The 21,696-nt window shown below is 40.6% G+C and overlaps 1 protein-coding gene across 2 annotated transcripts in view; it reads left to right on the forward strand.

The window, feature by feature from the left end:
* pax7a (paired box 7a) overlaps positions 1–21,696 on the forward strand; it is a 58,479-nt gene that overhangs the window by 21,957 nt on the left and 14,826 nt on the right. For both annotated transcript variants that reach the window (XM_026932768.3, XM_026932769.3), the window contains exons 5-7: positions 2,917–3,116; positions 12,715–12,880; positions 12,976–13,172. In XM_026932768.3, the coding sequence (XP_026788569.3) occupies positions 2,917–3,116; positions 12,715–12,880; positions 12,976–13,172 (563 nt within the window). The remainder of the gene's footprint in view (positions 1–2,916; positions 3,117–12,714; positions 12,881–12,975; positions 13,173–21,696) is intronic.

A 21,696-nucleotide genomic window follows, 5' to 3' on the forward strand; every position in this document is an offset into this window, starting at 1 on the left:
GTCGTCCTCCTTTACCATCACATTCTTGCTATTTTTATCAATATTAGCAAAACATCAGGCGCTAACACTGATCTGTAGTCTAACTAGTAATCACTGATGCACATCCAGATCATTCAGGATCGGTCACTGAAAACAGAGCTGAAATGATGGAAAACAGGCTAAAGAGGAATACGGGAGTTTTATTGTTTTGAAGCCAAAAACTCCCAAACTGTTTTGAGCATCTCGTCTGCATATCTGTTTTCTCATTTTGAAACAAACTTGAACGAATGAACGTAGTGTACACAGAGCCCTGTATAAAAATGCTAAAAAACTGACATGTCTAGGGAGTTTGAGAAAACGCCATCGCGGTGCAGAATCAAGTGGCGTCTAAGGGTGGAAATACCACAGCAGCACGTAGCCATCGCTCCTAACCACCCCCTCCTCCCCCCACAGGACACTGAGATGACTTTGGAAAGTGATCTATAGCCCACTGCAGTGAGCTCAAGTGTTGTCATGGTGCCTTAGAGGCAAAAAAATCTCTGTGCCACATCCTCATGAAAACCAACAAAGGGATATTCCCAGATATGTACACATCCAAGTTTGTATGTTCAAGGGTATTTTTGCTGGAGTGCGCTGGAAAAATCAATCTTTATTAAAAGATGGGAAGACGCAAGAATTGATTTAATGAATGCGGACTCATGTCCTGCGGCCGCGTGTAATCCGTTGAGAATCATCGAGCCTCGAATCGGGGAGACAAAAAAAAGACGTTCGGGGAAGACTCCTCAAGTGGCCTGTAATGATAGTCTCCATATAATCCCATAATTCCTTGTTTAATTAAACTCCGGAGCCAGAATTGAGACCCAGCCAGTTTTTTGGTTGTTCTATTTATTAACAGTTTTTTTTTGCCCTCAGTCTCGTTGTGAATTCTGGTGCATTTCCAAAACATGCTTGCACATGCACAGATGGACAGACAGACAAACAGACACACACACACACACACACACACACAATATTGGCACAGTGATGCAGCACTAGTATTCCTGGCAGATGCTGGGGAATTGGGAGAAGCTGAGAGCTGAAGTGAGAGAAGAGAAAGCTGCTATGAAGTGGTCCAGGCTGCTGGAAGCCTTGCAGGACACATGCACACACACACACACACACTGTCTCAAAAGGAGATTTGCCTTCTTCTGTCGCAGCTATGGTATTGCGGGGGAAGGTGCTCACGTCCTCTCCATCTCTCTTTTTCAATCCTCTCCCTCGTTTTTTTTTTTTTTAGTTCTTTTTCGCTTAGCGATGATGCAAGACCACAGAACCTGGAGCAACACGTCTGTCTATGTTCTTCCACTTGTCAGAAAAAACAGCGTGAACCTTTTCTGTCATAAAGTTTCACCCACCTCTGTAAATATGTAGACATAAATGCAGTATGATGCAATTTTGGACTATCATGGCAGATAAAAACATACACTCTTTGAGCTGTAATGGAAGCAACATCTGTACTCTTGTTTGACGAAAGCACAAAAAAAGAGGCTAAATGTACAATTTGTTGTAATATGTTTTGAACCCCAGCTCCAAACCACAAAGAGTGGGGAATTCAATGGCTCAGAAGTAATAGAGTATCAAACGTACTTATTTGAAGCGCTTGCCTCTGAGCGGCTAGCCTCGGGCCGCTGTGGAGAGAATGAGAGAGACGCCGAACGGCAAGGTGTCCTGTGTAGATTACCATAACCCTCCCAGCACTGTCCCCAGGCCTCCAGAGCTCAGTGGCAGGATTATGCTTCTGAAGACTCCACACATGAATAAAACCCATACGAAGTGCAGCCTGGGCTCCGTGTGAAGATAACACAACATTAATACTGCTGTGATTGCACTCCCTCAGCTTTACACCAGTTTTTTTAGGATATTTTTTTGTGTTCATTGTGTTTCCATTTTGTATACATGTCCATATTCATGCATAAATTGCTATGGGTAAAGGGCTGTTTATCTTTGGTAGTTATTCGTTTGCTTTTTGGAAAAAGACGAATGTCCCTTAAAGATTTATTTAATAAAAGATTCTATTTCTCCATCCTCGTGAAATATATATCAAAAATATTACCACATAACACAATCGCAGCACTGCTGAATTCTGGATTGTGATTGGTCAGAAGGTGTTGATTCATTCTGTGCAGCTGTAAATCACAGGTTTATATTAATGTACTCGTTTTATTGTTGTATAGTAACAGCTCATTCACAGCGACTTGTACATCAGACGTCCCACGTAAAAAAAAAAAAAAAATAGTGTGTAATCTTTGATGTGGTGAAGTTTTCTGTAAGGAGATGTTTATTTAACATTTATGGAAGGAGTCTCCAGTGTCAGCACTTCAGGACAGAAGATATATATATGCTTTACACTTTAGAATATGACAAGTTGTGTTTTTGTCTTATTCACTTTAAGAGAGAGAAAAAAAAAGAGAGGCTGGTGAGGGAACGACTGTTTATAGCTGCTGTAATGTAAGTGAGAACAGGGACTAACTTTTTTTCACAGACAGTAAATGTAATTACAAATGGATAAAAAGTTCAATGTGTCCTTCTTGTAATTGCTGGCAAATTGCTATGGTGTAAGAGGAATAAAACACTTCGGGATGTACTGTTATTGGAAAATAATCTGGTAACAGTACGTCCGCTTCATCACACCACCCTGTTGATTATTTTACTGTAACAGCACATCGTGAAGTGTTTTATTATTTGCTTAACAGACAACATACAAAAAGGATCAATAAATTATTTCATTACTCATTCAAGCACAGAAAAGGAAATAGCAGAAAAATAAAAACATAACAGAGAAGGACAAAAAAAATTTTACACAGTGAATTATTTCTGGCATTTGTTTTTAAACCAGGCTGGTTTATGCTGATAGTGAAGCTGCTTTAATATGTTTAATAAAACAATGTTAAACTGCAGGTCACCGCACAGACGAGGGTTCGGATGTGGAGTCGGAGCCAGACCTGCCTCTGAAGAGGAAACAGAGACGCAGTCGCACCACGTTCACCGCCGAGCAGCTGGAAGAGCTGGAGAAGGCCTTCGAGAGGACACACTACCCCGACATCTACACCCGAGAGGAGCTGGCCCAGAGGACCAAACTCACTGAGGCTCGCGTACAGGTTAGACACACACACACACACACACACACACACACACACGTTTCACACAGCAAGTTCCAGATCTCAGGTTCCAGATCTCAGCTGAATTCATAACAATCCGTAACATCCATAACATAAACATATAAACACACAGATTAGATATCTGAGTTTGTGTTTAACTGAATTTTCTCAGATTGCAGTAGACAAAAGACCTACACTCTTCTTTTTACATTCTTTGAAACATTTTTCCCCTGTTTTCATTTGTATTCTGCTATTCTCCTACTCTCTCTACATAAATGTATTTGATTATTTTATTCTTTCCTTCACTTTTGTCCTCCCTCTCATAGGAATGGTTTTAATAGGCTATCAAAATTGAACTATATATAGTATATATATTTCTTACAAAGTCCTTATTGTCCTCTGAAGATGGGGTGGTGGTGGTGGTGTCAGGTTTAGGGGGAAAAAAAGAAGCAAAAAAGGGCTCTTCAATGGTTCTCTAAAGGCTAATTGGATAATTAAGGGTAACTTCAGCTTCCTAAAAAGTTCTGCTTAGAACACTTTCTAATAGGGAAACACTGTTGTAGAGATTTCCATAGAAATTTTAAGGGTTCTTCCATTAGATCATCTCAGGATCTTCAACGGAATGACGGAGGAGAAAAATTGGCTTCCTTATTAAGTAAATTCGAGAGATGAGGGAAGTAATTAGTGACATTTTTTTCATGTGAGTATACTGTATGCTAGAGGCAAATATTTACACAGTTTTGCCACAAAGACTTATAGTCACTACATGGTGTGTAAATAAATGACTCATTCAGTTAAAATTGTTGATGTCTTGCTATCACTATTTTACCTACACAGGATCATTGTATAAATCCTTAAAAAACCCAGATTATATATTATGGATGTGGTGTGGTTTCTTGGTCATTTGCAATGTAAGCAATCTGCATAAAGTGCTTGACATTGAATATTTTTAATTTAGTAATGAATTAAAAGTGAACAAACAAATAAAAAACTGAAGCAACATATGTGCATGTCTTTGAGGTGAACCTGCAGACACCATTGTTGATGTTCTTCCACTCAGCTTTAATGATAGACGCGCTGTTAAGAAGCTGTGTTTGGTGTATTGCCATGACCTAGTCCATTTATTTGGCCCAGAGTTTATTCAATGAGTAATTCTTTCTAGTCACAATTACATTTTATGAAAAAAGTTCAAAATTGTTGAACAAGCCCAGAGATCTTCACCAACATATTTGCTAGTTTATTTGCTCTGTTTATTTTTTACAGGCGTTATATATTTATCCATGTGAGCCTAGATGTTTTAACCCACTGGGAATTTCTTTGTCAGATGTCCAGCGCTGTCGGAAAACTCCGAGCAGTCACTAGGGGACTCACTCCCATTTATTATTATACAACTGACCCTCTGAGATGGTTTTTGACAGCTTTTTGCCACCCTGTGGATTTTATGGAAGAGCGAAAAGCAAATACAGTAGAGTTATAGCAGCAGCTGTTGTCTCTGAGAGGATGAGTGGGGGGCAAACGGACAGACAAGAAGAGAAAGTGAGACAAAACACATTCCTGATGAGTTTCTCATCTCTCCTCTAGGCTTTCCATCTCCTCCTAGCACTTAAAAGACAGCGGGCAGCTTGTAAACCCCTCTACGTATCAGAGATCGCTCTTAATCTCTGGGGACTCCGTGCCCCCACAACAACATTAATCAATCAAGGGCTTATAAAAATAAAGAAAAAAAGAGGTGTTCTTGGGCTGCCTTTTTTCTTCCCTTTATCCCTCGCTCTCTTTGCCCTTCGTGGACCCTCGTTCCCTGCACTCACGATCCCTCTAGAAAAAGCACAGTAACGGATTTCACATATGTCTGAAGGATCCATGTCTACATGGTTGCTTCTGCACTAGTGGGAGGACGCAGGGAGACTTATCTTATGCTTGTTTTTCATATTATTTGACACTTTACGATGTCCTTCTAGACAAATATGAGCTCAGGGACAGAGGTACATCGACGGTGGATTTATCCGGTACATCTGTTATAATCTGACCAAAGTGCTGATGCAATAAACAATATTGCATGTGCATGACTGTTAAAAAAAATTTCACATGGACAACTTTGTTCTTGTGAATTATGGTACAAAACGGAAAGACATATGACATAGAGCACTGTATGAACACAGCTTTCCTGCATTCTGTAGTAGTTCTATAACACCAGCTCTGACAGTAGTGCAGCAGAACAAACCAAAAAAAAAACAGGAACTTGTCTCATGGACATTCCACAAGATTAAATGTAACTATAAAAGGTTAAAAATTATGACATCGTTCTTTAATATTGCTGTGGTGGAAGAGGAATAAAGCACTTCAGGACATGCTGTTAACGTAAACTTTGGGGTGGTTACAGTCTTCTGCATTGTGCTGTTGATTATTTTCCTTTAACAGCGCACATAGTCAAGTTTTAATCCTTACATAGCAAGTGGAGGTGTACTGGATTCAAACCATGCGAATGAGCCGAGTCAAGATTATGAAGAAAAGATTGTGCAGGGCTTAAAGGACTCTAAAGAACATTCTTCTTCCATGTAGGATCCAGAGCATAATGACACTAAAAGATGTCATGTGAAGAGCTGAGGAATTCGTGTCGAGGGATAAAATTTGTTAATGAAGTTTTCTCCTCCTAATCTAATTTTGAAACACTTTGAACATCTCCAAAGGTCATTTCAAACTCAATTTTCTTAAAAAGGTCACTCTGAGAAAGCGACCATGGTTAACCAAAGTAAATAATAGCCATAGGTCTTGAGTGTTGTTCAGCCGTGGCCTGGGGGGAGAGCCTGTGCGTGGACTATGGGGTTTATTGTGGACATCCCATATTTTTTTCCCTTCCTCATGTCATGTGTAGTTTGTCACTGGACTGGATTCAGTCCATCTGCGCAAATTGACTATCTGTTAGAATCATCACAGAGACTTCATTTCAGCTGCTTTATTCGAGTGACATCATAAAGAATGAGTGATGTGTACCCACCCAAAGAGCCGCTTCTGGAAGATCTGTGAGTCCAGCCTTACTGAATTACAGAAAAATCTCAAGCAGGGTTGACTGGTCTCACTAAAATTTCCAGCCCAACTACTTTTCCTGCAAAAAAAGATCTGAAGCAAACCCAACAAATGTGGCTACTGGAAAGGGAGACACATTTTTCTTATTTTTCTCAGTCATTGCATGGGAAATAAGTTCGCCATGGTGAACACGCATTTCTGATTTGCCATATCTGCAATACGCCTCTTTATCCTCGGACCGCATGGACATTATCCACTGCATAATCCTACTTTTTCTTCTCCCAGTCTATTCAAAATACTGCATCTTACAACAGAAATGCTTCTGTAGACTGTAGATACAATGTCTACATTCACGCTTTCTCACTGTTTACTGTAGCATGTGTTTGTGGAAATTGATTAGATTTAATTCCGACTATTTGCTTCAAAACAAGAACTACCCATGGATTTGCTTTTTCTGCCTGAAAGGTTCTTTCAAAACTGGCCCAACTTGGCATGAAAACCGTGACCCTGGCAACCCTGATCCAAAGGTTTTTTGCTGAATGCTTTGGCAGGTCCATTAACCACTCCTATAATGTTCTAATACAAGTTTCTGGAAGGCAACAAGAACGAGAATTTCATGAGTTCCTTGGTCTGGTTCTGGGCACAAACTTGGGGCATTTGTTATGTAGTTGGCTCTCGAAGGCTGGGTAATGGACAGGACTTTGGCAGCGCTGCTGACCTGCTCGTCAACAGCTGTGGAGACCCATCCAGCAGATGTCAGTTTAGTGGGGCTGAAGTTGAGGGCAGTGGGGTGAGAAAGAGGCCAGGAGAGGGGTCCTCACCACCCCTCCATCATCTGCTCCAGGCTCACTGCATATCAGAGCTGTGCCTCCTGTTCACCTCCTCGACTATTCTCAAGCACATGTTGAACAACAGCGGTTCAGATTTGTGGACCTAGTTTCATGATATTACTCTTGAGATTGAGAGATGTTCAGTAATTTATAAGCAATCCCCTCTTAGCATGTCTAAACACTATTGACCAACCTCATTTCCGTCAAGAAAAATCTCACTATTGCCACGCAAAAAAAAAAAAAAACACCAGCATCTCGTTATTACGTGATATGTATCTCATTTTTATTAGAAAAGCATCTTGTTATTATGGATGGGGATTTTTTTTCCTGCATAACAGCAATACTCTTCTGTACATACAGTAAATGTGACTGTATTAACATAGTTTGCAAATGTTTGTGAGATGCTTTCTTGAAATAGTGAGATTTAATTTTGTAATAATGTGACATTCTCCTAATAGGGAGACTTTTTCCGTGGAATGGTGAGTGTGTTTCCTGGCGTGAGCTACACACAGATAATTTTATTATTCTTAATGGGGTAGATGAGAAAATCTTCCTAAGCATTATATTATTATTATTAGCAGTAGTAATGGTAGTATCACTACATATATTTAATGACAATAATCAACAAGCAGAATTGTAATAAAATAAAAATAAAGTCGTTTTCGACTGGTAGTGGGGCTGCTAGCATGCAGACAGATGCTAATACAACCTCCAAACAAGGCAAAGCTGAGTTCTTGATGTCCCACAACCTCTGAGCTGTTCAACATCTCTGCTTAAACACTAAAAGCGATGAGATCTGACATCTATGATAACCCTATATCAACGTGTTCACTGTGGAGCAGAATATCCAGTGTCAGATCCACTTCCAGACCCCTCCCACGAGGATCCTCACCCCATCTATCTTCATCAGAAACCCCTGCTGCAGTTTTATCACCCCGGTTGATAGATTGCGGGATCGGATCCATATCAGTTCCATGCTGGCGTGACGGCCTCTCCGGTCTCTCTGAGCACCATGTTCTCTCCCTGTCGCTGAGCTGGAGATCTAACGGCCAGGTCGCTTCCCAGAGAGACAGAAAAGAGAGAGACAGAGAGACAGAGAGAGAGAAGCTTGTTGCTTTTGCTTTGAAACGTTAGCCGGGTCAAACGTAAAAGTGTGGGGTGCTTTGTAAAGGAAGACAGACGAGCGAGGACGAAAAGCAAGGATCAGAAGATGAAGAAGTTTCTGCTAGCTGTAAATCAGCCCTTCTTTCATTGAATGTGAACTGTGTTCTCATCTAATTTGTGCTGATGCATTTTAAGCGGCCGTAGCCACTCCACTTGAGTTAGCTGCTTAGCTCTGTCACACAGATTCTCTTTTCAGCACTAATGAACATAGCGCATGATGCTATTATAGGTAGAATCTAATAAGCTGTAAGCATTGCCCTGTTACGAACCATACAAATCCATTTGGCAAGAAGTTAGAATTGGGAGTCGTGGTAGCATCTGTCTTTATACTAGCAGCTCGAGAGAGGACTTTATTTTATTGCTTGTAGTAGAACCATTAACACTGGGAAGGAAATTCAGCACAGCGCGCTAGTATTAGCATGATCCGCTATATGTAATAGCTGTATTGAGATGCATCCAGGATTTATTACAGTAAGTTTCTTGCACAGAAATCCCACCCAGCCCGACAGGCAAGCCCCTCATTCCTCCGAGTCTGAGCTTATGTTCTATAAAAGAATAAATAGGATTTGGTGCAGATTTCAGAGGAGCAAATTTGTTGCAGTGCATCCATGTGAATGTTCGAACAGTTTCTTATTATTAAATTTAAATGACTTGCTTTCAGTTGCTCTGTATTCTCTGATACTTATCACACTAATCCCTCTGCATCCTCCCTGCGTTTCGCACTCATAGCTACATTAATTAGCATAGTGCCAGTCTGCCAGTGAGTGTGTGTGTGTGTGTGTGTTTAAGAGTTTGTGTTTAATCATTGTAACAGGAACCCAAAACCTGTGGATATTTTGGCACCAGAAACTAGAAATAGAAAGAAAGATTCTAGCTGAAAGGTTTCTCATACCTGGTGAAGATTGGCACCAAGAGGAACTAATGATTCTTGAGGTTGGGGCTAGCAGCACTTTTGATTGCTGATTGGCTACATATATCACATGACGCAACACATACTATATTACTATACACGTAGTACACATAGCCAGGTACTGAAAAAAATGACACAACATATAGAAAACAAATGGGTTGTGTTTGACAGAAGCACTGCTGGGAGAGAGAGAGAGAGAGAGAGAGAGAGAGAGAGAGAGTTTCATGTGATGCTCACTCTACCTTTTAACAGTGATCTTTGCTCTGTGATGCTAACCTGCAGAAACGTTACATTTCAATTTAGCAAAAAAAAAAAAAAATTTACAGCACAAACAAACTGATATACTTTCCTATTCTATTCATGTCAGGCAAGACTTCACTGAGGTTCTCAAATGAATTTATTCGTAAGTCATTGAGAGGAAAAATGTTCGTAAAAATATTCCACGTTTTGCTCCATATCTGTTTAAGGAGATTCACAAACGTGAACCTCGACTGATCGGCTTGAAACTTTATAATTGGTGATGAGTTACTGCGATTGTTTTTATACAGACTATTTATTTTTGCAAAACTCAGTCATTTCATATTAGGAACTTGAAAGAATCCATAAATTAAGACAAATATGACAAGCCGTTCGGTTAGAACAAAAGAATTGGCACCCTATAAAAGGAGGAAGCCTTAGTGTGTGTCTTTGGTAGGCGAGGCGCCGCAGTGGCTGAGCTGCATTACTGGAAGCTTTAGTGCATGCCATGCATAACAAGCTCCTTCAACATGTAGTCACCACTTTTCCATTTCCAGCTCTTTTGTGGGCATGGCTAGATGCAAATCAGCAGATTGGATGAGTTTGGTAATTTATGGCTGATTGATGTTTATCAACAGACGCAAGAAAGTATGAGGAAAGATTTTAGACATGTTGAAAACTTTTGTAAATCTGGTAGAAAATCTGGCCTATGAAACTATTTACACTTAACTTTGGTAAAAGATTGAAAAATGCATCTCATAAATTTTTGTCAAAATGGGTTGGACCTAACAGTGGTGATGTTAATGATGAGGCTGATGCTTTTACTGTCACTGTCACCGTCACTGTGACCTGTTCTCATATACAGGATACTTTTCACAGTCTCTGAATGTGTCGTCCTTCATAAGGCAGCAGATCATCAGTCTCAGTAGACAGGAAATGCTTATGAAGGATGAGACGGGTCTCTGTGGAGGAATTAGGCTGGATTGTGGGATGGAGGGAAAACTGGGACTGTCCAAGGTGACTTTGTGATCAGGTTCCAGAGCAGAGCCTTAAATCCAGCTGAGAAATGCAGCTGGTGTGGCCTGGACCGGGCCGGCATCCTTACACACACACGGACATGTTTAGAGGCTTTTAGTGATTTCCTCATGTCTTCCAGCATTTGCATTTTTGAAGGGACACGCAAACCTCACAGTTCGGCAAATTGAACTCGATTGAAGAGCATGCTGCAGAGATTTGAGTTAAATTATGTACCTCGGTGATGGCACTCAAAGGGCAAATTTCGCTCACAGGATTTTCTTGTGATTCTAGAAGCACATCCACATCGAGTGCAGGATCTAGAGCATAAAATCCTGCATTTTAACAGAAAAATAACCTAAAATACCAGGTTAAAAAAAAAAGAAAATACCAAGAAATTGCAAATCACAATTTTCTTTTTTAGGTCACCTACAAAGTTTAAGATTCAGACCCAGAAGCATGACGTCACACTGTATTAGATGAAGAAGGCAGACAATTGCTGTGGAGTTGAAAGACCAACAGGGTCAAGAGTACGGTCCCGGGGTCATAGGTCATGTGGCACTGCTACTATTTCAGAGTCATTTAAGGGAAGGAAGTGGTGCATCCCAGCTTCCGTGCCCTGGGGCCAGGAGACCTGTTTATCCAACCCCGGTAGGAGATCAGTTCAAGCCTAGCCACCCGGTCCAGCGCACCTTAATGGAGCCAGTCGATGACATGAGGCCGACTTTTGCTGCTTTTTTCCCTGCCGGAGTGGCGTGGATTAAGGCTCGAGCCCGAGTTAAAGGGCCCCCTCAGAAGCTTTATAGTCTGAAAGTGGGGGAAGGGTGGGCGTCGCTTTCTGCGACTAAAGACTAAAGAAAAAAAAGAGGGTTTGAACCGAACACTTGACAGATGGGTAAGAGTCATCTTTGGTCGAATCAAACGCTAAAGATCCATTGAAGCCGATTTGAATGAGATGCTAGCTGCTAGCGACCTGACAGTTTTGCACACAGACAATATAAATACCACTTTGGGAAAAGGGGGTGGGAGTCTGGCAAGAAAGGGGTGTGTGAGTGTGGGTGTGTGGGTGTGTGTCTGTGCATGTGTGTTTTGTCGAGTGTGTCTGCGGTTCCACCGCCTCCGAATAGAGTGTGTCCTTGTGTGCATACCATGAAAGTGGAACTCTTAAAGGCCTGTTTAAAAAGGGACGCCCCCTCTTTGTGGCCAGTGTTCGGTCCGCTGTATTGAGAGTTCTTTGTCCCGCTCTTTCATCCTGCCTCACAATGGACTGGGCCATTTGAAACACAACAGTAGATGAACTGTGCTGACAGTGTATTAAGCGCGGATGAATTGCCAGTGCGAGGCATAGATCAATGTCGTTCAACCTTTGGTGCACACTGGGCCCCGGCCTTGTCCTGGTGAAATGGAACAGGTTGCCGTCTGTACGGGCCGAGCCTTTTCACGTCCTCTAATTATATTCATGTTTTGGTGAAGCAGAAGCCTTTTTACAATGTGTAAATTACCGTCGGTTAAAGACCAGCGTCTAGAGTCGCTTCTGTGGGAGCTTATTTTGTAGTGTGATGACAATAGTTTTCGTAGAAGAAAGAGGATTTGGTTGATGATGGAGCCTCGCTGGGTTCCACATCTTGTTTATTTATTTATTTTTGTGAAATTCAAGACTTCTGCGTGAATGTTTTCATAGCAGCGATCATTCTGGTCACATTTAAAGTGTTTAAACCATCAAGATGTCTGTGTTGTGGAAATGTGTGGTCTACCGCCGACCTCGTAATCATGCAGCCTCTCTAAATGGCAGCTCAGGGAGCCTTGTTTATACAGAACACAGCTTCAGCCACTTAGCAAGAACAACAGGGACCTCGCTGTGTGATAAAACACTCTTTCCCACAGGGACGCGCTCTCAATCATCCCCACTGAGTGCATTTATGTCTGAGCAATAAATATTTTGGGTTATTAATTCTGAATAGAATGAACATTTGGATTCATTCTTACTGTGTCAAATGGATACGAGCGCAGCAAAGTATTTCAGCAGATTGAACCGAGCACTTGAAAAATTCTGCGTCAAAATGGTAGTTCAGTGATTCCAGTATTTTAAACATTTTTGAAACATTTTTAAACATCGTAGCTTCTGCAGATCCTGTCACTTCACATGCAGTTATCTGAATTTGCTTCCTGATGACGTTTTCATTGAAAATGGAAAAAGTTTTCACAGCCTTTCGTGGATTTTTGAAAAAAAATTTAATTTACCCTCTCTGGACTGATTAGCAAACAAATGACATGGCTTGTTAAAAAAATAACTTTCGCCATTCAGTCGTGTTAGTTGCTTATCCAAACATTACCTGGATTATAAGTCAATTTTCTCATTTTACTTGTATTTTCCTTGTTCTGTACTTCAACGAACCTCTTGTTTATTTTCTCTTCCCAGGTGTGGTTTAGTAACCGACGAGCCAGATGGCGCAAACAAGCAGGAGCCAATCAGCTGGCAGCGTTTAACCACCTGTTACCTGGAGGGTTTCCTCCTACTGGAATGCCAACACTGCCAACCTATCAACTTCCAGAGACCACCTATCCTAGCACCACCCTCTCCCAGGGTAAGAACCAATCACATGCTGCGTCTTGATGATGAGCCGCTTCATTCCAGTGGCTTTAATTTATCATTCTAATACGGTATGCATTTGCATCGTAGATGGCAGTAGCACATTGCATCGACCTCAGCCTCTCCCACCCTCCTCCATGCACCAGGGCGGGCTCTCGGCCGACAGTAGCTCCGCCTACGGCCTCTCGTCCAATCGCCACACCTTCTCCAGCTACTCGGACACCTTCATGACCCCGTCGGCTTCGAGCAACCACATGAACCCGGTCAGCAACGGGCTCTCCCCACAGGTCAGACGGAATTAAATCACATTCCTCAGTGTTGGAGTAGTGATAAAGGTGCAGTGTGTAATATTTTCAGCTCTCCGCTGTCTGTGATTTGAACTGCAATTGTGCAAAACTATATTTGTTTTCAAGAAAATAGGAAGAAATGAGGGGTGGACCTGATTTCTGGGCCAGAAAAATGAAAACAGTATCCTGAAGAGTATCATGAAGTGACTAGTGAGATCCATTGCATGGCAATATTGGGAATTGTAATTTTTCTAAGGTATCTTTAAAAATATATTTATTACAGGTGTAGAAACACTTTTAAACATCACAAACTGCACCTTTAAATAATTTATTTTTCATTAATCCTGAGTACAAAGTTTCCTTTTTTCATTGCAGTTTTGCCAAAGGGTTTTACCAAAAGGGTCCTGAATATTACATCACAGCACACTTAGATTCTGGACTCTGATTGGTCAGAAGGTGTTGATTAATTTTCTATAATAGCAGCTCTGACAGTAGTGCAGCTGCAAATCACAGGTTTATATTAATGTGCTCATTCTAACACATTAAAAATGCTCCACAAAAACGGATTAAAAACGAGTATAATTGGTGATGTGGTGAAGTTTTCTTTATGGAGACGTTTATTTAACATTTGTGGAAGGAGTCTCCAGTGTCAGTGCTTTGTAACAGTCAGCGGTGAAGCTGTAACTTTAAGTTTTCCAACAAAGAGGAGTTTACACTCTGTGGTTTCTTTGTAACATGACAAGCTGCATATGTTTTACTTCAGGAGAGAGAGACATGAGAGGCTGGTGAGGGGATGACTGTTTATAGCTGCTATAACATAAGTGAGAGCAGGAACTAACATTACATGTATATATAAAAGGATAAAAAGTATGACACATTGTTCTTTAATGAATACAGATATGTAATTATTGGTAAATTCCTGTGGTATAAGAGGACTAAAATATACTTGGGGATGTGCTGTTATAGAAAAAAGATCAACTTTGTAGTGGTAAAAGTAACTCTGCTTCTTAACAATATGCATCATTGATTATTTTCCTGTAAAAGCATGACTCTAAGTGTTTACTCCTCACCTAGCCTGCACTAGAGCAGTATAAAAACCTACTTAAACTGCTACAGTTCCTAGAAATGTCGATGTTGTCTTAGAGGAAGTTGAAGCAACAGTCGGAGATGAAGTTGATATATTTCACGCTTTCAGTCTCTATAGGAGGAGTTAATAGAGCAGAGAATTACTGAATGTGATTTGAAGCTTCAGTGTCCTAATTGCAGTCAATAGGCGTCATTAGATTAGCCTTCGAGAGCGGGTTTCTCCTTCCGCTTTGCGTGGGTTTGTTAGCATGTGTACAGTAGACATGTCGCTGTGTGTCTGCGTGGGCGAATGTGTCCTTCTGAATATGGCTAGCTGTAGATCATTGGCACTGTATGGAACGCGTGTGTAGACGGAGAGAGCGATGAAAAATTATGCGTATTGACACGAGCGAAGAGTGAATTATACACAATTACCCATCAATACCGGGCAGTCTTGCTGACCCTCACCAACAAGATGTGGCTAACAAGCAGAAAATAAGATTGAAATGGTGTGTAAAGAGTTGAAAATGAATTTCAATGCTGCATTTGTCCACAATTACCCCTCGTTCACACATGTTTTATTGAGAGTTTTTTCTCGCTCTCATTCTTTTTTTTTTCTTTTCTCAAAGCAGATTGGAGAACATTTCGTGGTATTAGCTCTCTCTCTTTTTCCCTAAGAAGAAAGAATGAAGGATTTGATGACAAAAAAAGAGCTTTTCCGTTGCAGCAGGATAACACGGGCTCCTCGCCGTGTGTGTGATTGTTAATCACAGCACAGAGGTTTTAAGCGCTAATGCTCTCCTGCTCAACCTGCGCAAATGCCACAGCACACACACACACACACACACACACACACACAGATTTTTTTACCCATTAATGTGCCTCCCTTATACCAGCTACAGAATCAGCTTCTCAGAATTCCTCTCAGTAATACATGATAAATGTTTCCTGGTTAATGCTGGGGATTAGGACTGCAGCTTTTGGGCTTGAGAAGAAATTAGAAATTAATTTTTGATTTTTTTTTTTTTATGAAGAGGCTACCTTTTTGTCATTTTGTTGAAAATGTATGATATTAAAAAAAAAATCTGTTGGAAAAATTCAATTAGACATTTTATAGAAAGGCTTGAATCAGTGCGATGGTAAAGTGGTTCATAATTCTGGTGTGCTATAATTAGGTAAGAGATAAAGTACTCTATGTCATGCTGTTATAGGAAAATACAGCAATTTGTCAATCATAACAATTTTAATTTATTAAAGACCGTCACATTGTACTTTTTATCCGTTTATGGTTACATTTAATGCTGTGGAACGTCTGTGAAACAAGTTATTTCCTGTTCTCGGTTATAGTAGCTATAAAGTCTTTCCCTTACCAGCCTCTCTTTTTTTCTCTCACTTAAAGTTAACAAGACAAAAAAAAAAAAAAAAAAAAGAACGTAGCATGTTACCGAGAAACTGCAAAAAGAAAATGGCAGAAAACTTAAAGTTACAGTTTTACCTCTGACTGTTGCAAAGCGCTGACACTGGAGACTCCTTCCGTAAATGTTAAATAAACGTCTCCTTACAGAAAACCTCACCGTATCGATGATTATACGTCCTTATTTGTTAAATAGCAAGTTTTTAAATCTGTTTTTATTAAACTTGGAGTATGTGGAGCATCCACTGTACAAGTCCCTGTGAACGAGCAAAAAAATCAATTATCAATTAATCAAAATCTTATGAGGTGAGATCAGATCTGAGAATTCTACAGCGCTGTGGTATATAACCAATGCAGTGTTCATAGATGAGCTTTTCCGCCATCGTGTATTCCTAAACGTGGAAAATGGTGAGACATGTGAGGAGGAGGGGTGAAGGGCTAAATCTCTCACTCATTCTCTGTCCTTCTCTCTCGGCCATGTGGTAGAGCCATCAGACTCTCATTGGGCTGGAGATATATGTCCGGCCTGACAGCAGAGCCAGAGTTCAGGCTCAGCTCAAAGTCTCTGCGCTGTGGCTGCCAGCATTTTCACACGAAACCTCCGACCGAACGCAGGAATCCCTACCGCACTCCAGCATCTGCTGCAGTCACTTACTGCTGAACTCCACATCCGTCGTTTCACCAGGAATCTCTCAGCTTCCACACAACAGTAAAGCTCAATCTGGGCAAAAACTTAAAGATGCCGAGGAGATGCCTGGCATTCCTGCAGTGTTTCCTAATAAAGGGCTGTTTGTTGTAAAGCTTTTCCCAGTGGGAAATTTCTTTTTCTTTCATATCACAGGAGATTTAATAGTGATTCTCACTTGTGCTTCATTTAGCACAAGAACATTCCTTAGGAGAAATAACATGAGACAAAAAAAGAGTCGTGAGATTTTTCAAAACGGAAAGAAAGACCACACTTAATGTGCTGGCCAAAGAGCTGTGAGGTGAATAATGATATTTAAGTTACATGGAATTGAAATCTCTTCTCCAAATAAAATTGTAAATGCTTGAACAATAAATGTATATTTGCGTATTTAACGTATGCAGATACTTTACATGGCAGTATTACTACATTTACAACTAAACTGGAATGGAGAATACTCAGCACCCAGAGTAATACTCAGACATGATAATATATATATATATATATATATCGAAAGTAAGCTGTACGTCTCTCTAAATACACAAAAGTACACGTGTAGTATATTTGAATGGACTTGGACACGTCATTATCTTGTGCATGACTTTGCTGAGATTTTTACTGTGAGATTTACTGGTGTGTTTTGTCTCAGAAGAAGAGGCTGAGAGACAGAAGCAGACATTTTATTCACAGAAACTACACCAGTAATATGGAGAGCTCTTATTTTAGAGGTTTTTTCCCCCTGTGGGAGCATCCCTTTGTGTTCTCCCGAAACTAGAACCTTTAACCTGTAGGAGATGTATCTTTAAGTCTGGTTCCTTTCCCAAGTTCTCTCTCTCTGAAGATAAAATCTGAAAAAAAACCATCTTCCCTTTCCTAGATATACAACACTGCTATATTGAACATCTGTTTGGTGGAGACAAGCCATTTCTGCACATGGCTGGTAAAAATTGACCAAAATGTTGTCATTCCTGGCAAATGGGTTGCGGTGGCCGAGTGGCTGGTGGTAATGGATCCCTGCTGATCTCAGGACAGCTGTCGCAGTCACCTTTACAATCCCATAACCCACACAGACACACTACATTTTCTCATTACGGCCCGGCAGAAAACTCATCGCTGCTCGGCGGCCGGCGGTTGTCCTCATCGCCGCTTGTAGGAAGTCAGGAGGTTGAACTCGGAGCGCTGCCATGTCAAAATGAGATCCATTAAGCCGTGCTTGACCGGGCCAGAGGTATGGACTGATTTTTTTTGGTCCCTTTTTCATTTTGGAGCACAGCAGGTGCTGGAAGAAGGGAAGGAGAAAATGGCCACCGGTCAATAGGGAAAGCACGGGTCAGAAAAATAACAAGGAAAACGTTTTTTTTTTTTTTCACTTTACTTCTTTGCAGTAGAGGACATTTCTCCTTGTGCGGCCGTGTGTAGTTTAACAGGGAAGTTTCAAGTCCCTTAATAGCAATCGATTTACGTAATGTAAAGAAATAGTAGATTAATAATAGTAATCTAGAGAAGATACACAGAAGTTTATCAATCGACCTCAAACCTGTGGAATCTTTAGTCATATACACACAAAGTCTTTTTCAAAGTTTTTTTTTAAACTGCACATTCAGGGACTGTTAAAATCGATTATTCTGTATTGTATGATACTGCTGGGAGATAAGAGAAAACAACATACTGATGGCACTAATTAGGCAAATTTATATGTGCGTGTGTGTGTGTGTGTGTGTGTGTGTGTGTGTGTGTGTGTGTGTGTGTGTGTGTGTGTGTATCTTGCTGAGGACCAAATATCCCCAAAAACATAGGAATATCTGACAGTTTTGACTTTGTGGGGACATGTGGATGGTCCCTATGAGATAAACAAAACACCTAAAAGAGCTGAAAGGTTTCTTTTTAGTTACTGAGGTTAAGGTTAAGGTTAGATTTATGTCATTTAGCATAGCATTAATTAGCTACATTAATAATTCTGATAGTGAGAGGCCCTCACAAGGATAGATAGACAAATACTGTGTGTGCATGTGTGTGGGTATGAAAGAGAGAGAGAGAGAGAGAGAGATTAAGCTAAAGTAAGTCTAATGTAAGTATGAATGACAGAGTACATGGCCGTGTGAATTCAGGTAAATTTGGGAAGGTATAAATTAGCAGTGGCCTGAAAGGTGAAAATTAATCCTTACTAAGCTCTTGGTTGCGAGAAATAATGAATTAATTCCTGTGACATTGTAAAGGGGGAGTGGTCAACATCAAACAGGAAGTGAACACCAAAAAAATTCTTGAGTTAGGAATATATTCTGACTCACATATTCCACATGTATGAGGCATATAAACATAAGATGTACTACAGTAACAAAACAAGCATAAAGAGAGTTCAAATCTCATCCATGAATAAGATTTTATCATGTCCTGTTATGGAAATTTGATTGATTGATCCCTTGAATAAGTATATTATGAATAAATAATGTTTTGAGGAAGAAAGTGAAAGATGTGTCCCAAATTACCGAATGTCATTAAAAGTGGATTTCAGTCACTTGTCATGAAAAAGGGAATAGCATGTGAGTTAACTATGCTTCTTTACAATATGATAGAAACATTTTTCTTTCACATGTAGATAGTCAACACTAGAAGTGTAAACCTCAGGCTTCCACAAGCTATGATGCTATTTTCATTCATAAGGCAACGATTTGATATTTGATGATGCTACAGAATTCACAATGATACAAAACAATATGATGTGATTCGATACGATACGATGCGATACGATGCGATTCATGATTGTTGCGTTAATTCATTGCAGTCGTTGCCTTTTAAATTCGTGCATCAGTCAAAATCATAGGATTGTTACACCCCTAATCAACACCTTGAGGATTTCAGAAATGAGAGAAGTAAGAGGAATGTCTGGACATGTGAGTAAGGCAGGGTGCGGAGTAAAAGTGAAGAAGCCTCGATGCACACTCTCCTCACACTCCTCGCTTTGATCCTTGTCCCCGGGCCTGTGTGTGCCCGCGCCGCCCGCTCTACCCGCTCTCACCGCCGTCGCTCTCGAGCTCTCCACAACTGTCTGACTGAGATAAGGGACGAGAGACGCTCCGACTGAACCGTTCTCCTCGTCTACACTGCAGCCCTGTGCATTTACAGAAGCTCCAAAGAAGAGAACACAGATCTAATGAGCTCGCTTTCTTCCAGCTTCCATCTTCTATGTTCCTCACTGACTTTTGACAAGACCTCTGTTTCTCCTGCATATAAATGAGCGTGCACACACACACACACACATACACACACACACACTTGGGCATTATTATAAGCTGCAGACTGGGCACGGTGTCAGCTGGCGTGCTCTCAAAGCAGATGAGCGCATATCTGTATTTATACCACCCTGTACACACTTCCCGTGTGTGTGTGTGTTTGTGTGTGTGTGTGTGTATACTTACAGAGGGGTATTTATTTTAATAACTACATTAAAGCTGATACTGTTTATGTTTTTTGTGTAATGGGAAAAGACGCATAAGAGGCTTGAGAAAGAAGATGTGTGCCAAGAAACATGCTCGGGTTTTCCCAAATCACCCACAGGCGCGAAAACTTTTAACATCAGGGGCTCTGTTCGGGTGTTCTGGTGATTTCTTTTTGTATCTAAAGAGGAAGAAAATATATTTTCTCCCCCTTTTCACCCATGACTAACTACTAAAGTTGTTCACAGGTTCAGAGCTCAGATGTGTTTCTTGCACTCTATTTGACAGACAGTAGCTCAGTTATTGCTGAATATGAGAGAGTAAGGCAGGAGATGATGAAATTAATTTTATAAAAAGTATTTAGTACCACTTTGACCTTTTAGCAAACCTCTACTGTCTGTTTTGCAAATGTTATGATTTAATTCGTATAAAGCGTTATAAAGCTTCGAGATCCTGTGTGAGCTTAGTGTTCATATCTGTTCTTTAAACACTTTTATGGAAAAGACTCATGAACTTCACATGTTAATGATCACATGAAATTTACCCACATAGTTTCCATGCTGTTTCTGTTGGTCTCTATCGCTGTCTCTACTTGTCTTTCTCTTTTTGTTTCTTTCTGTCCCTCCCTCTCTCAGTCTCTCTCTGTCTCTCTTTCTCTTTGTTTCTTTGTTTGTTTCTGTCTATATCTGTCTGTCTCTGTTTCCCTCTGTTTCTTGCTCTCTCTTTTCCCCAAACTCAGATATAAAAGGCTGCGGAGGGACAATAAAATGCTATTTAAATGCAAGGCTGTATCTCTCTCTCTCTCTTTCTCTTTCTTATATATATATATATATATATATATATATATATATATATATATATATATATATATATATATATATCGAGAGAGAGAGAGAGAGATAGTTTTTCCTCCTGCCTCTTGATAAATGATGAATGTAAGGGAATGTGATTTTTACATTTATCTTGCAGAAGCCAGCAGCCAATATAAATTTGGGCAAATCCTAGAAGATAGTGTGTGTGTGTGTGTGTGTGTGTGTGTGTGTGTGTATATATAGAAAATGAAGAATGAGAGGAAAGTGGGGCGTGTGTGTACTGTGTGCATCCTGAATGCCAGTTACAGTGAGCTATTACAGCTGGGATTTACAGCATTGAGTCTCAATCTGGCCCTGAAATGCAGATTTCTTGAACATCACCATACCGATTATTGCCTACAGATCTATAGATTAGGCTTTTTTTCTGCAGACAGGTGGAAGTGGGTTTGTGTGTGTGTGTGTGAGGGTGTTTAGACATGTCCAGGGTCCAGGCATGGCTTTGTCCTCAGATCTACAGGTTCAGTGGGTCACGAGGTCACGGGGTCGCTGTCTGCCCGAGTAAACATGGGTGAACCTGCGCTGGTAGCTCCAGCCATTTGGACAGCGTCACTTTCTCCAATGTGCTTCCTGTTAGTTCCACATGCCAGTGTGACAGGTGCGTGGACATGATTAATACCGCGACGGGTTCTTACTCGCTTACACACCACGCTCACACGCTCTCGTTTTCTCTCACACTCATTGGCACCCCACTGGACAAAATCCCCCAAACCCTCAGAGTTTTTTTTTCCCCTTTGAGATTAAATTCTGTCTTGGATACCTAATATGGACGTCTTTGGATGTCCATAAAACGGTTCTTACACAAATGAAAGAGGCTTGATGAGGATTTAAAATGATTTCAGGGAAGGATGATATTGTGTTATGATGCTATAATGGCTTTGGGACACTCTCAGAAATAAAGAAGTACTTTTCCTTGTCACTCTTGGTATCATAAAGCAGACATTTCTTTTACCTTTAATATTAATATTATACCTGGAAACATTTAACAATGTATTTTAATACACATAATTGAACATTAATCACAACTGATTTACCTTTAAAACTTCCCAAAAATAGG

The sequence above is a fragment of the Pangasianodon hypophthalmus genome, chromosome 20, assembly GCF_027358585.1.
Source record: "Pangasianodon hypophthalmus isolate fPanHyp1 chromosome 20, fPanHyp1.pri, whole genome shotgun sequence".
Classification (NCBI taxonomy): Eukaryota; Metazoa; Chordata; class Actinopteri; order Siluriformes; family Pangasiidae; genus Pangasianodon; species Pangasianodon hypophthalmus.